This window comes from Ailuropoda melanoleuca, chromosome 9 (assembly GCF_002007445.2).
Source record: "Ailuropoda melanoleuca isolate Jingjing chromosome 9, ASM200744v2, whole genome shotgun sequence".
Classification (NCBI taxonomy): Eukaryota; Metazoa; Chordata; class Mammalia; order Carnivora; family Ursidae; genus Ailuropoda; species Ailuropoda melanoleuca.
This window is the reverse complement of record NC_048226.1, coordinates 78,046,306-78,059,182: the sequence shown is the minus strand read 5'-3', so window position 1 is coordinate 78,059,182 and position 12,877 is coordinate 78,046,306. Positions and strand designations below refer to the sequence as shown.

General features: G+C 32.3%; 1 protein-coding gene across 1 annotated transcript in view; it reads left to right on the top strand.

Annotated features, from left to right (window-relative positions):
- Positions 1-5,354, top strand: part of CSMD3 (CUB and Sushi multiple domains 3) — a 1,149,842-nt gene extending 1,144,488 nt beyond the window's left edge. The window contains 1 exon segment of the mRNA XM_034668518.1: positions 3,356-5,354. Within this exon segment, the coding sequence (XP_034524409.1) occupies positions 3,356-3,515 (160 nt within the window). The 3' untranslated portion in view covers positions 3,516-5,354.
- Positions 5,355-12,877: the final 7,523 nt, after the last annotated feature.

Below are 12,877 nucleotides of genomic sequence, written 5' to 3'. Positions count from 1 at the left end.
CATAATGAGACTTTAGAGATACAAAATCCAGGTTAAGGTTTAAATAGAAGAGGTGACACCTGCTGCCAGATTTATTTAGGGAACTAGGAAGAAGCTTGTGTCCAAACCCTTTAGTTCACATGACAATGCTGACCAATTTTACCCAGGCAGACAGATGGTAAAATCCTTGGATCTTCTCCTTTTTTTCTGCTGCTTTTAGAAGATTATGCAATTAATATGTTATATTTCTGATATATCAACTATATAATTATACATATTATTAGTTTGTCCTCGGTTATTATGTCCCTTACACCATCCCAAGTTGTCCGCTATCTGGGACTATCTTTTATCAAGAAAAATATATATAGGTAACTGGATAGTTAAATGAATATTATTACCTAAATGTATTTTTCTCAAAACTGTTATTTTTATTGTAAATTTCAGCCTAGATTATCTAAGAATGATTTATTTAATATTACATGAATTTGTAATAATTGAATATTAGCAGCTGCTTAGGCCTTGTCAATATCAGATTTTATTAATGATAAAAAATCATCACTATATTTATTTATAATGCAAACTATTCTGATCTTTCTTTAAAAACTACTTTTGTAAAATATTCATACCATAAAACCATTTAAACCATCCTAGGTGTGCGGTTCAGTGGCATTTAGTATATTCACAGTGTCATGGAGCCCCCACTGCCAGGTCCAGAATATTTCCATCATCCCCAAAGGAAACTCTGTGCCTATTAATCAATCATCCCCCATTCCCCCCACTCCTGCCCTAGGCAACTGCTAATCTGCTTTCTGTCTGTGTTTTTTTTGCCTATTCTGGGTATTTCATAGAAATGGAATCATGTACTATGTGCTATTTTATATCTGGTCTCTTATACTTAACATAATGTTTTCAAGTTTCTTCCATGTTATAGCATTTATTAGTACTCCATTTCTTTATATGTCTGAATAATATTCCATTGTGTTTGAATGTGTTCTGTTTAAATATGTCCATTCATCAGTGGATGTGCATTTGGATTGTGCCTACGTTTTGGCTATTGTGAGTAGTCCTGATATATACACTTGTGCAAGTTTTTGTTTGGACACCTGCTCCAATTCTTTTGGGTATATACCCCAAAACAGAATTGCTGGGTTTTATGGTAATCGTGCATTTAACTTACTGGGGAAATACCAAACTGCTTTGCAGAGGAACTGCACCATATTATATTCCCACCAGCAAGGCATGACTGTTCCACCTCCTCCACATCCATGACAGCACTTGTTATTTTCTGTTTTATCTTTCTTTCTTTTTTATTATAGTCATCCTAATGTGTATGTGAAGTGGTATCTCATTGTAGTTTTGATTTGCATTTCCCTAATTACCAATGACATTGAGCATCTTTTCAGTGCTTCTTGGCCCTTTTCCTTTGAAGAAATGCCTAGTCAAGTATTTGCCCATTTTTAAATTGGGCCATTTGTCTTATTGTTGAATTGTAAGAGTTCTTTATATATTTTGGAGACTAGACTCTTAGCACATATGTGGTTTGCAGATATTTCTCCCTTTTTATGGGTTGTATTTTCACTCTCTTGATAGTGTCATTTGATGTATAAAAGTTTCTTATTTTGATAAAGTCCAATTTATCCATTTTCTTTTGTTACTTGTGCTTGGAGTGTCATATCTAAGAAACTATTGCCAGATTCAAGGTCATGAATCAAGATCAGATTTACCTGTATGTTTTCTCCAAAGAGTTTAATAGATTTAGCTCTTATATTTAAAAGTTTAATTCATTTCAAGGTAATTTTTGTTGATGTTGTAAACTTTTCTGAAACTTGCTATTATTTTCCTTAAAGCTGTTTTTCAATATTATTTATAACATTTCTTTATATCTTCATGATTCTTACTTAATTAGAAGAAAATGATGTTGTTTCTGGTTTTTAGTTAGAAAAAAGACACGTACTGTCCATGAGAATTATGCACCTGGCTGTAAGCAATATGACTTTATAGGTGATGCCATTGAAAGAAACTTAAGATATCTCTAACAAAATTTATTGCCATACAAATCACCTAACAATTTTTAGTACAGAGAAAAATTTAGAAACTGCATTAAGGATAGCAAAGTAATATAATAGCAAATACAAAATATGATAAAATAGTTGAAACTTGTGGTGTTTGGTGTAAACAAAGGAGTTGAGAAACAGATCTATTTTAAGATATATCTATTTTAGGAATTAGGTCCCAGAAAGAGGTAGGAGCAATTCTGCCTTTATACCATAATGAATGTCAGCAAATTATGCAGTAGGATGTGGAAAACTAGAAATAAGATTTGTCAAAGGAGAGAGAAATAAAAAAAGGACGAAAGATTCAAGACCAGCAAGTTATACTAGCCAGCCTAGAATCCATGTGTTTTGTTAAGTAAACCAAATATTCAGTTATCAGTAACTTTTTGGAAACTATTTTCATGACTTAATTATCAGTATAATCATTTCTTCTTTGACATTTTGAATTTACTGTTCTAGTGTATATCATTTTTTAGGAAAATGGAGTATTTATGTTTTTGGGGTACTCCAAGTACCTTCCCAAATTAGGAGTCAGTGTTGTCTGCTCATTCTGAAATTCATTTTCATTAATGCAGAACAGTTTCCTTCTTGTCCTTCAAGTCTCAGATTATATTTTACCTTTACCTCCTCGGAGATGCTTTTCCTTATTACTGCTCCTAAAATGGGTCCCTCTTACTTCCTGTCATATCAATAACTTTCCTTTTCACCAGAACAATTCTTATTATCTATTTTTCTTGTTTTATGTATTTTTATTTTATTTTAACTTATTTAATAGATATTTATTTATTAACTATTTCTGTCACTACATTATGAGCTCCATGAGAGTAATGCCTTCTTTGTATTTTCTTCTTAAAAAAAATTCTATATCCAATGCCTAAGATCATGCCTGCCACATAACAGATGCTCAGTTAATATTTGAAGAATTAATGAATGGATGGGTGGATGGATAGTAATGAGATTTAAATTTTATCATCACCATAATTTATTTCTATTGTACATGCAAATTCATAATGATTATTTATTATTACATCAGAAAATTTAAATTTATGAAAATAGCCATAATACATTTATTTATACTTGGATTACTTATATTGATACTGTACATTAATATGTATTATGTGTAAATAATAAAAGCCACTCAGGGTTTAAAAGTGACTGGTAAATTGTTCAAATTTGATGTGTTGAGCTTATGATTTCTCAGTTAATATTTTGAAGTTACATTATGCATTAATAGTGATAACTCAAGTGTATTACGTTTGAGCCTTACTCTGCTGTTTCTGGAAGAACGTTAACACATGGCTAATCAATGTTCTCATCAACAGGACTGCACCCAAAACACAGTATACAGGATGTTCAGTTCATGAAAATAACAATGGTCAAGCAGCTTTTGAAAACCCCATGTATGATACCAACGCAAAGTCAGTGGAAGGGAAGGCAGTACGATTCGATCCCAACTTGAACACAGTCTGCACAATGGTATAACTCGGCAACTCTTTGCCTTCTTCAGAAGCTTGGAAATCGACACACAAAACAGTGCACATTTAGTTCACTGCTAAACAAATTAAAGCACACTTTTCAGGACTTGCTGGGTCACCTTTTCCTGAGGAATGATAGAGAAGAGTGTTTTTTCATAAACTGGACCATAATTCTTCTTCATGTTTACCATGGAGAGTTTTACAGAAATTTGGCTGCACTCTGAGAGTGCTTACTCACAGTTTATTTGCTTTTTTTAAAAAGGAGATTATTCTAAAACATAAACTTATTTGCATATATTGGAGGAGCATCCACTATCAGTATTTCTGTGCTTTATAAAGTATATTAGAGGGACTGGGTTTAAAAAAAAAGATATAGGGTAGAAAATAAGAGCTATACTTACAAGAGTCAATAGATCACTGACTTCTCTTTAACTGTCATGAGCTACATCATACCCATGAGTCTGTATTTCACACCACTCTATCCGCTATCTATTCTTGTTAATTGAGTCATTGTCTTCCTGATTTCTATGGTTATTTCAGATTGAGTCATGTCCTGCAGTGTTTATGAGCTAATTTATGCCACAGAAGAGATAAGACTGCCTGCTCTGATTTGACTCTTTCTGGTATTTGTTCTTCGGTATCATATTGCTATTCTTTTTTTGGACTGGTTGTCACAGTTTCTGCAAATGGCAAGATCATTGTGCTCTTCTCCCAATTTCCCTCATTATGTTGTAACCAATATTATTCCGTAAGCCTTGGGGCAGTGTTTAACACCTTGCTTCAATCTGTTTTGTCACCCAGAAACCACTCTAGCTGGCAAAATTATCTATAATAATGATGATTTTGCAGTTATCTGAGACACCAAACTTACCATCCTTTACCACACTTTCCAAAGTTTTTGAAAGACCAAACAGAACCTATTAATCTACTGTGTTTAGTCTATGATATATCCTATTTTCCTTCCATTTGAACCTCCAAATTTATTTCACATCGTTTTGAACTTTTATCAACAATGAGTTAGCAATGTAAGATTTTAAGTTTTCAACTTTTATCTAACAGTGAGTTAGACATACATTTTGGACCAGTCCATAAATACAATGATTACAAAAAAATTTACACTTTCAAATCACCAATATAAATTTATTTCCTAAAGTCATAGATTTTCCAAATTTTCATGTATTTTAAACTTTCTATACTCTTATTCTTAAGAAGCAGGTTTCAGATATGACAGGCTTCTTTCATCATCAAATTAAGATTCACATTTGCAGGTTATTGGTGGCTCATTTACAGCTGTATCACAGCAATGCCAGCATATTGATTTAATAGGCTGTTGTCTTCCTTTTCTAGCATGTTTTACTTCATTGAATAAACTATGTACCCAGTGTGAACTCTTTGTTGTTGTCCCTCTCAAATATGGAAAACTCTGTAAACAGTCTCGACTTTTTGTATCATGAGACAGAGTGCCTAAGAGAAATCATTGCACCCGGAAGCGCTGCTTGGATCTATCCCTACAACATTTAGTGAATTTCTTGTAAACCACTTTGAGATACATTGTTTTGGAAATTCATACAATTTTCTCAACATTGTACTCTACTGACAGGATGCTGTTTTAAATTTTATGCCATCAGTTATTTATTCTTGTTTATTCAAATGACTGCAATAACAATGATTCATTCATTAATGTTAAGGTTAATACATTTAAGATCTTGTTTAAACAATGTTTCTTCTGCAACTGGCTACTCCTCTTATATTAATGCATACACTTTTGTAAAGAAGTATATTTTTATGAAAAAAAAACTTTGTAAAAGTATGATGTAAATTTTCAGTGCAATGTAAACAAAATAAAAATGGATAATTGCTTTTGTAAAATGTGTATTCTTTTCAAAATTGTCTGCCAGTGTACTGGATAGCAAAAAAGAATAAACAGCCCACATTTATTTGGTGTTTTAAAGTTCCCAGACTACATATTATATACTTATCTAGCCACATAATAATGAGACATGGGTGTTTTTCTTCTTTATATTTTATAGTTCCCCAAGTGTGACACTCTCTCAGAAGTAAACAGATTCCCACTAAACACAATAGCATCATAAGAACCTCATCTTAGAATTTTCCTTACCTGTAAATATTTTAACACTACTGTCTAAATTTGGGTATATCTGATAATTTCTAATATTTCTATACTGTGTTTTTTTAGAGATACTTATTTTTAGCATGCTTCATAGATAGGAACTTAATAATCTTTTGAATAGTTACATTAAACTAATATTCAAAAAGATACTTATCTTGCCAGGCTGTAACATGTAAAATTTTGTATTCAAAAAACTTATCAAGTGTCTATAAAGTCCAAGTCACAAGTTATTTAAGTTTAATTTTATTAGAGAACTCTTTTTCACAGAAAAAATTGTCTGTATATTTCACAGCCTCCAACTCCAGCCTTTAAAAGTCTATCTCTGTTTATTACACTTTCATTTGAGAAATGAATGCTTCTTGACATAATTGTAGTTTCTTTTCAAACTTTCACTGTATTACCTCCATCTTACTTTGTGTCTTCTATATTTTCCCATATTGTTGTTTGTCCTTATTTTTATTCCTTTTTGTGCTTTTCTTCCTAATTTTTCTACTTTTTAATTTGCTTTTCTTCTGATATTTTTCTTAATATCCTTTCCTGTTTTCTAAGTCTTCTCCTTTTTAGCCTTTGATCATTTTTTATCTTAATGCCCTTTATCCTTAACCTTCTCAAAAGTTAGCATCAGCTTTAGTGGAAGTAATTTTATTTTTATTTTTTACCAGCTTTACTGGAGTATGATTAAAAAAATTGTAAGGTATTTAAAGTTCATGGTGTGATGATAAATGTTTACTTTTTTTTGAGGACAATATTTAAGTTCTACTCTCTTATTAAATTTCAATTAAAGAAGTAATTTCAAAGAGCTTTCTTGTACTTCCCTTATATTTAAAACATTAAACCAATAGGTTCCACCCAGGATCTCTTGATGCTAGAGCCTGATGATAATGATTGTGGAAATAGACCAAAGGGTCGGATTTTTTTTTTGTACCCCATACTTTCCACTTACAAAGAGAGAGAGAGAAAAGACATATCATTGGCCAGAAGAGGATAACAAAATAACTAGACGATACTCTAAATAAAGAGATTAAGAGACTACATTGCATGTCAAGTAATAATCTGTGTACTGATGTCTATAAATTTAAAATAGGCAAGTAAGTAAGGTAAAAAAAATCTCTTCTGTAGATTATAGAAATTCATGACTAAGAAATATTTTAGAATAAGTGGTTTGAAATTTGGCTGGAAAAATATTGATTTGCTTCTTTTTTTTTTTTTTTAGGATAACTTTGGAGGAAAGGGAATATTGATCCAAGAAGATATGCATGTTGTAAAAATCTGAGAAATACCTTTCTGTCACCACTACATGAGCTTGGTATTCCAATTTAAGAACAGATTTAAAAGTTACTGGGGAGTAGAAATGGCCACTGGATATTAGATTTCATTCTTAAGTATACAGACAATGGAACTAGTGAACACGTGCCAAATACTTTCCCAACTTTTATTAAGTTCCCATGTGTAATAATTTTATTAGCCTTGAAAAAGAAGTATATTCTATATATTCAAATTATATTGCAAAACACAAAACAAGAAATCTGTGTTTAAACTCTCAGTAGAGCCAAACCTTTCTTGTAACTATTAGCATATCTAGGAAAATAAGGATGAACACATGTGCTTTGGCAGGACCAATAAGATACATAAGTGTAGACAAAAATATGGAACCATCCACATAGTATGACTTAAAAGAAACCTAATGGTCTTCCTTCTCAGCAAGTATATTTACACCCTTGAGTTAAGACTGGTATCTCCTGAAGGAACTTATTAGGATGCAGTATGTTATCTGGAGAATATCATATGATAGCACTATAATCCCAATAAGCAAATTAACACAGCTGTTACAGAGCAAGTCAGTAAAGCTAGCACTCCCAATCTTCTTATTTTTATTTTTATTTTTTAAATTTTTTTAAAGATTTTATTTATTTATTTGACAGCCAGCGAGAGAGGGAACACAAGCAGGGGGAATGGGAGAGGAAGAAGCAGGCTCGTAGCAGAAGATCCTGATGTGGGGCTCGATCCCATAACGCCGGGATCATGCCCTGAGCCAAAGGCAGACGCTTAACCACTGTGCCACCCAGGTGCCCCAATCTTCTTATTTTTAAACCAGGACTTTTTCCAAGCTATACTACTCTTTCTAGAATGGTGTTTCTAAATAAATAAAGTGAAATACAAAAGAAATTATAAATAAATAATGATCATAGGGTAGCTCAATTTTTAACTTTTTAAGGGACCTCCACACTGTTTTCCAGAGTGGCTGTACCAACTTGCATATATACAATGGAATATTACTCAGCTATCAAAAAGAACAATTTCTCAACATTTGCTGCAACATGGACGGCACTGGAGAAGATAATGCTAAGTGAAATAAGTCAAGCAGAGAAAGACAATTATCATATGGTTTCTCTCATCTATGGAACATAAGAACTAGGAAGATCGGTAGGAGAAAAAAAGGGATAAAGAAAGGGGGGTAATCAGAAGGGGAAATGAAGCATGACAGACTATGCACTCTGAGAAACAAACTGAGGGCTTCATAGGGGAGGGGGTGTGGGGAAATGGGATAAGCTGGTGATGGGTAGTAAGGCGGGCACGTATTGCATGGTGCACTGGGTGTTATACACAACTAATGAATCATCAAACTTTACATCAAAAACCAGGGATGTACTGTATGGTGACTAACATAATATAATAAAAAATATTATTATAAAAAAAGATTTATAAATTTCCAAAAAATAATAAATTATTAAAATATGTCATTCTACATTTAAAGAAATAAAAAAAAATAAATAATGAAGTAGTTACAAAAATTTTAAATGTTGTAGTACATATATATGTATGAACTTATATATTAATATACATATAGATACTAATACATGTATATGTATTTCTATACTGACATATTAAATATGCAGTGGGGCTAATAATTTCTATAATTTTAATGAGTATCATAAGCAATATTTTGAGATATTCGTGACATTTCACATGACATGAAAATATCTGTGATTTTTATTAGTCACAAAATCATAGATTATTTTAGCCCAACTTTTCACAGAAGGAAAACAATATATTTTAATTAAAATATCAGTGAAGATAAAGGTATAATTTTTCCCATGCAAGTTTCCAAACTCTTTGAATTCTATTGGCATATCAACTTAAAAATCCTGCCTTAGAGGTTGGAATTTAGAGCAAATACATTGTGAGGGGGCAGGGAAGAAGACATTGATTGTTCTCTTGAGCCATTGGCAATGAAAATGAAATGCTTAATTTGAACTTTGGTTACCAAATAACAGCAGAAAGTCCGTGAACTCTAAGAAGAAATCCCCAGTGGGAAGGAGTGAGTATAGATAGTAAAAATGTCATTAATCAATTAATTTATTAATACAAATATTTTCTAACTTTAAACATATATACTACTTTACTATGAGGTTTAATGAATACCTGATGAATAAAAATATAGGAAATACATGGATCTTACCCTGAGGTAACTTAAAGTCTTGTCAAGCTACAAAAAAATTCTTAAACTACATCTAGAAGATGCCACACAATAATACTGGTGTGTAACTATGTACATCTATGTATGCTTTCACTTTTTCACTACTTTCTGTTAATTAAAATAGATTTATGAAATTGTGATATATTTGACAAATTCTACTCTATAGAATTGGATGCTACCTTTTTTAAAAATCTAATGATTAAGTGGTATAGAAGTGATTTGGGTTATGTGGCATCAATATATATTCTCCAGAATATTCAGAATTTGATAGAGTTAATTTGAAAACTGCATATTGGGTTAATTTAATATTATGGGGCACTTGGGCATTTCTTGACAAAATGATCATAAGCTATTCACAATTTAAATGCATGTTTTTCTCTTTTATTTCACCTGTATGTATTTCCAAAGAATCTTTATGAGTTGAAGCTTTATCTACCAAATGTCTTTTTCAGCTTGATTGGAGAAAAGCACCTACAGTTTCAATAGAAATCAATTAAATAAGACAAGACAAAGGTCAAATTTATATTTAAAGATATGCTATCTATTGGGTAAGAGAAACCAGTATTCTTTTTCATCTACTCATTCTACTCAATAGGTTATTAAAAAAAAAATCAGAGGGTATTTGACATGATTTTCAAATTATGCACTATTTGTATACGGTGGAAAATACATCACTAGTTATCAGTATGCCAGCAGCATAGATATTCACTAAGGATTGTATTAGAAATGATCATACATTTATAACTATTAAAATCATATTCAAAGTTAATGAATGAAGAAGACTTTAATATTCAAACAAAAACCACTATTTGTATCTCTCTCTCTCTCCTACTCGCTTTTTCTCTGTCCCATTTTTCTTTTTTTCTTCCAGATACATGCATATACAAACACAAATGTCTTGAAGCAAAGAAATAAAAATAAATAGTACTTAATGATTGTTAGTAGTGCAATGATTACAATTTTTTTTTATTGTGGGTTTTTCCAGAGTGCATATAATTTCATTATAAAAAGGTAGTTTTAAATGAAAAAAGAGCTTAAATTTAATAGTATATTTTACTTGACTGGTAACTTTGCTTAGAAGAATATCCACACCTAGAAGTGATAGCAGAAGAGCCTGAGTTTAGGAGACTCATGTCAACTATGTCAATATGAGTAAAAACCTAAAGAATTGAAAAGGATAATATCTATATATAATAAATTGTTTAAATGAGAATAAAATTAATGAATCTATTAATAACAGATGGTTTTTGTCAATATGCATATATTTTCACTTTCCTTTTGCTGTTTGCATTGCATCAAAATTACCTAGAATAAGAATATTAGACAAACAGGTAATTTTTTCCTTGACAACTAAACTTCCTCTAAAGTGTAACTTAAGTCCTGAGAAGAACCTGAGCCAGTATTTTTTTATTTTATGTATTTTAAAAAGTAATTACTTCTCCAAATAGCTGTAGTAGTAGATGTTGTATTTTATAGAACATTTTTTAAATGTTAAAAATCTTAAAAAATACCTGACCAGAAGTTGGCTTTTTTATGATTATTCCTTTGAGTCTATGGGGTTGGTGAATCTTTTTTTCTTTAAAGCAATTACACTATCTAACCTACGTTTTTTATTTTACATTACATTTTCCTGTTCCTAAGGTGTATTTAAACTGCTTTTCCTTGAATGCAAAGCATCATTATTAAATGACACTTTAAAATATTCTTTAACACTATAAAGGAACAGAAACCATATTATTTGCCCAGGAATTTGCCAGTGTTTTTTTTTTACTTAAAAGACATTTTAGCTGATTGTATGCTCCTCCAACCCTCCTCACTATATGATGTAGTTAAATTCTATTAGCAATTGATTTGGGAAAGCAAGGCTCAAATTTTTATGTATAAATGATTTGATGCATTATTTTAGTAATAGACTCCAGCAATACTTTATTATTTAAAATTACAATGTCACTTTCAACTATCAGGATATGATTGACATTATGCACCTGACAGAGATGCATAAAGTATTTAGAGAATGAAAGTAAAAGGTGTAGTCAGTATAAAGTGTGGAAAAGTTAATGTTAACTAAGTCATTTCAGGAACAATAAAGTAAATTTATTCATATTCAATATGTAAATAATTTTTAAATGGCAAAAGGAATAGTTCTTCTATAACAGTTGTTTTTTGTTGGTTTTTTTTTGTTTTTGTTTTTTTTTTTTTAAGATTTTATTTATTGATTTGACAGAGAGAGAGACAGCCAGTGAGAGAGGGGACACAAGCAGGGGGAGTGGGAGAGGAAGAAACAGGATCCCAGCAGAGGAACCTGATGTGGGGCTCGATTCCAGGACCCTGGGATTACGCCCTGAGCCGAAGGCAGATGCTTAATGACTGAGCCACCCAGGCGCCCCATAACACTTGTTTTGAAAATGCAAATCTATTCCAATGTGATTAATATATCAGGAAACAATTTGGATGTAGGGGTATTTTGTGTTTGCTTATACAAGACTCCTCCCTCCTTCAACCACAAGCAAGCCTGAACACAGATAGCTGTGTTCTTTGGAACTAAGCAGGGTGGGAATATGCAACACACACAGGCAAACACCCTACCAGCCACCTCATGTAACTATATATGTCATGGGACACTTCCATCTACATCTGGTGTTACAACTGTAAATCAGATTTCAGATAATTCTTCTTCCACCACACAATAGCACTTCCAAAACACACTCCGGTCTTTTTCAGAGTAAAATGCTATGTTTATTGTAGTACATAGGTATTTTTAACCACTTAATATGTGCATAGCTGTGTTAGGTGTAGTACCAGTATCTGTCAGCAGAAGACCACCAGGAACACACATATGTTTGAATGTTTGTTTTTTCCCTTGTCTCAGTGAAGGAGAACACACTGCATGGGGAATCATGGTGCATCTTGGTAAGAAACTGTTAGAATAGACTTATTTTAATGACACATCTCCAAGGGCAAGAGAAACAAAAGATAAAATGAACATATGGGACTTCATCAGGATAAAAAGCTTCTGCACAGCCAAGGAAACAGTCAAAAAAGCTAAGAGGCAGCCCACGGAATGGGAGAATATATTTGCAAAGGACACTACAGATAAGGGACTGGTATCCAAGATCTACAAAGAACTTCTCAAACTCAATACACGAGAAACAAATAAACAAATCATAAAATGGGCAGAAGATATGAACAGACACTTTTCCAATGAAGACATACAAATGGCTAACAGACACATGAAAAAATGTTCAAAATCATTAGCCATCAGGGAAATTCAAATCAAAACCACACTGAGATACCACCTTACGCCAGTTAGAATGGCAAAGATAGACAAGGCAAGAAACAACAATTGTTGGAGAGGATGTGGAGAAAGGGGATCCCTCCTACATTGTTGGTGGGAATGCAAGTTGGTACAGCCACTCTGGAAAACAGTGTGGAGGTCCCTTAAAAAGTTAAAAATTGAACTACCCTATGACCCAGCCATTGCACTACTGGGTGTTTACCCCAAAGATACAGACGTAGTAAAGAGAAGGGCCATATGCACCCCAATGTTCATAGCTGCATTGTCCACAATAGCCAAATCATGGAAGGAGCCGAGATGCCCTTCAACAGATGACTGGATTAAGAAGCTGTGGTCCATATATACAATGGAATATTACTCAGCTATCAGAAAGAACGAATTCTCAACATTTGCTGCAACATGGACGGCACTGGAGGAGATAATGCTAAGTGAAATAAGTCAAGCAGAGAAAGACAATTATCATAT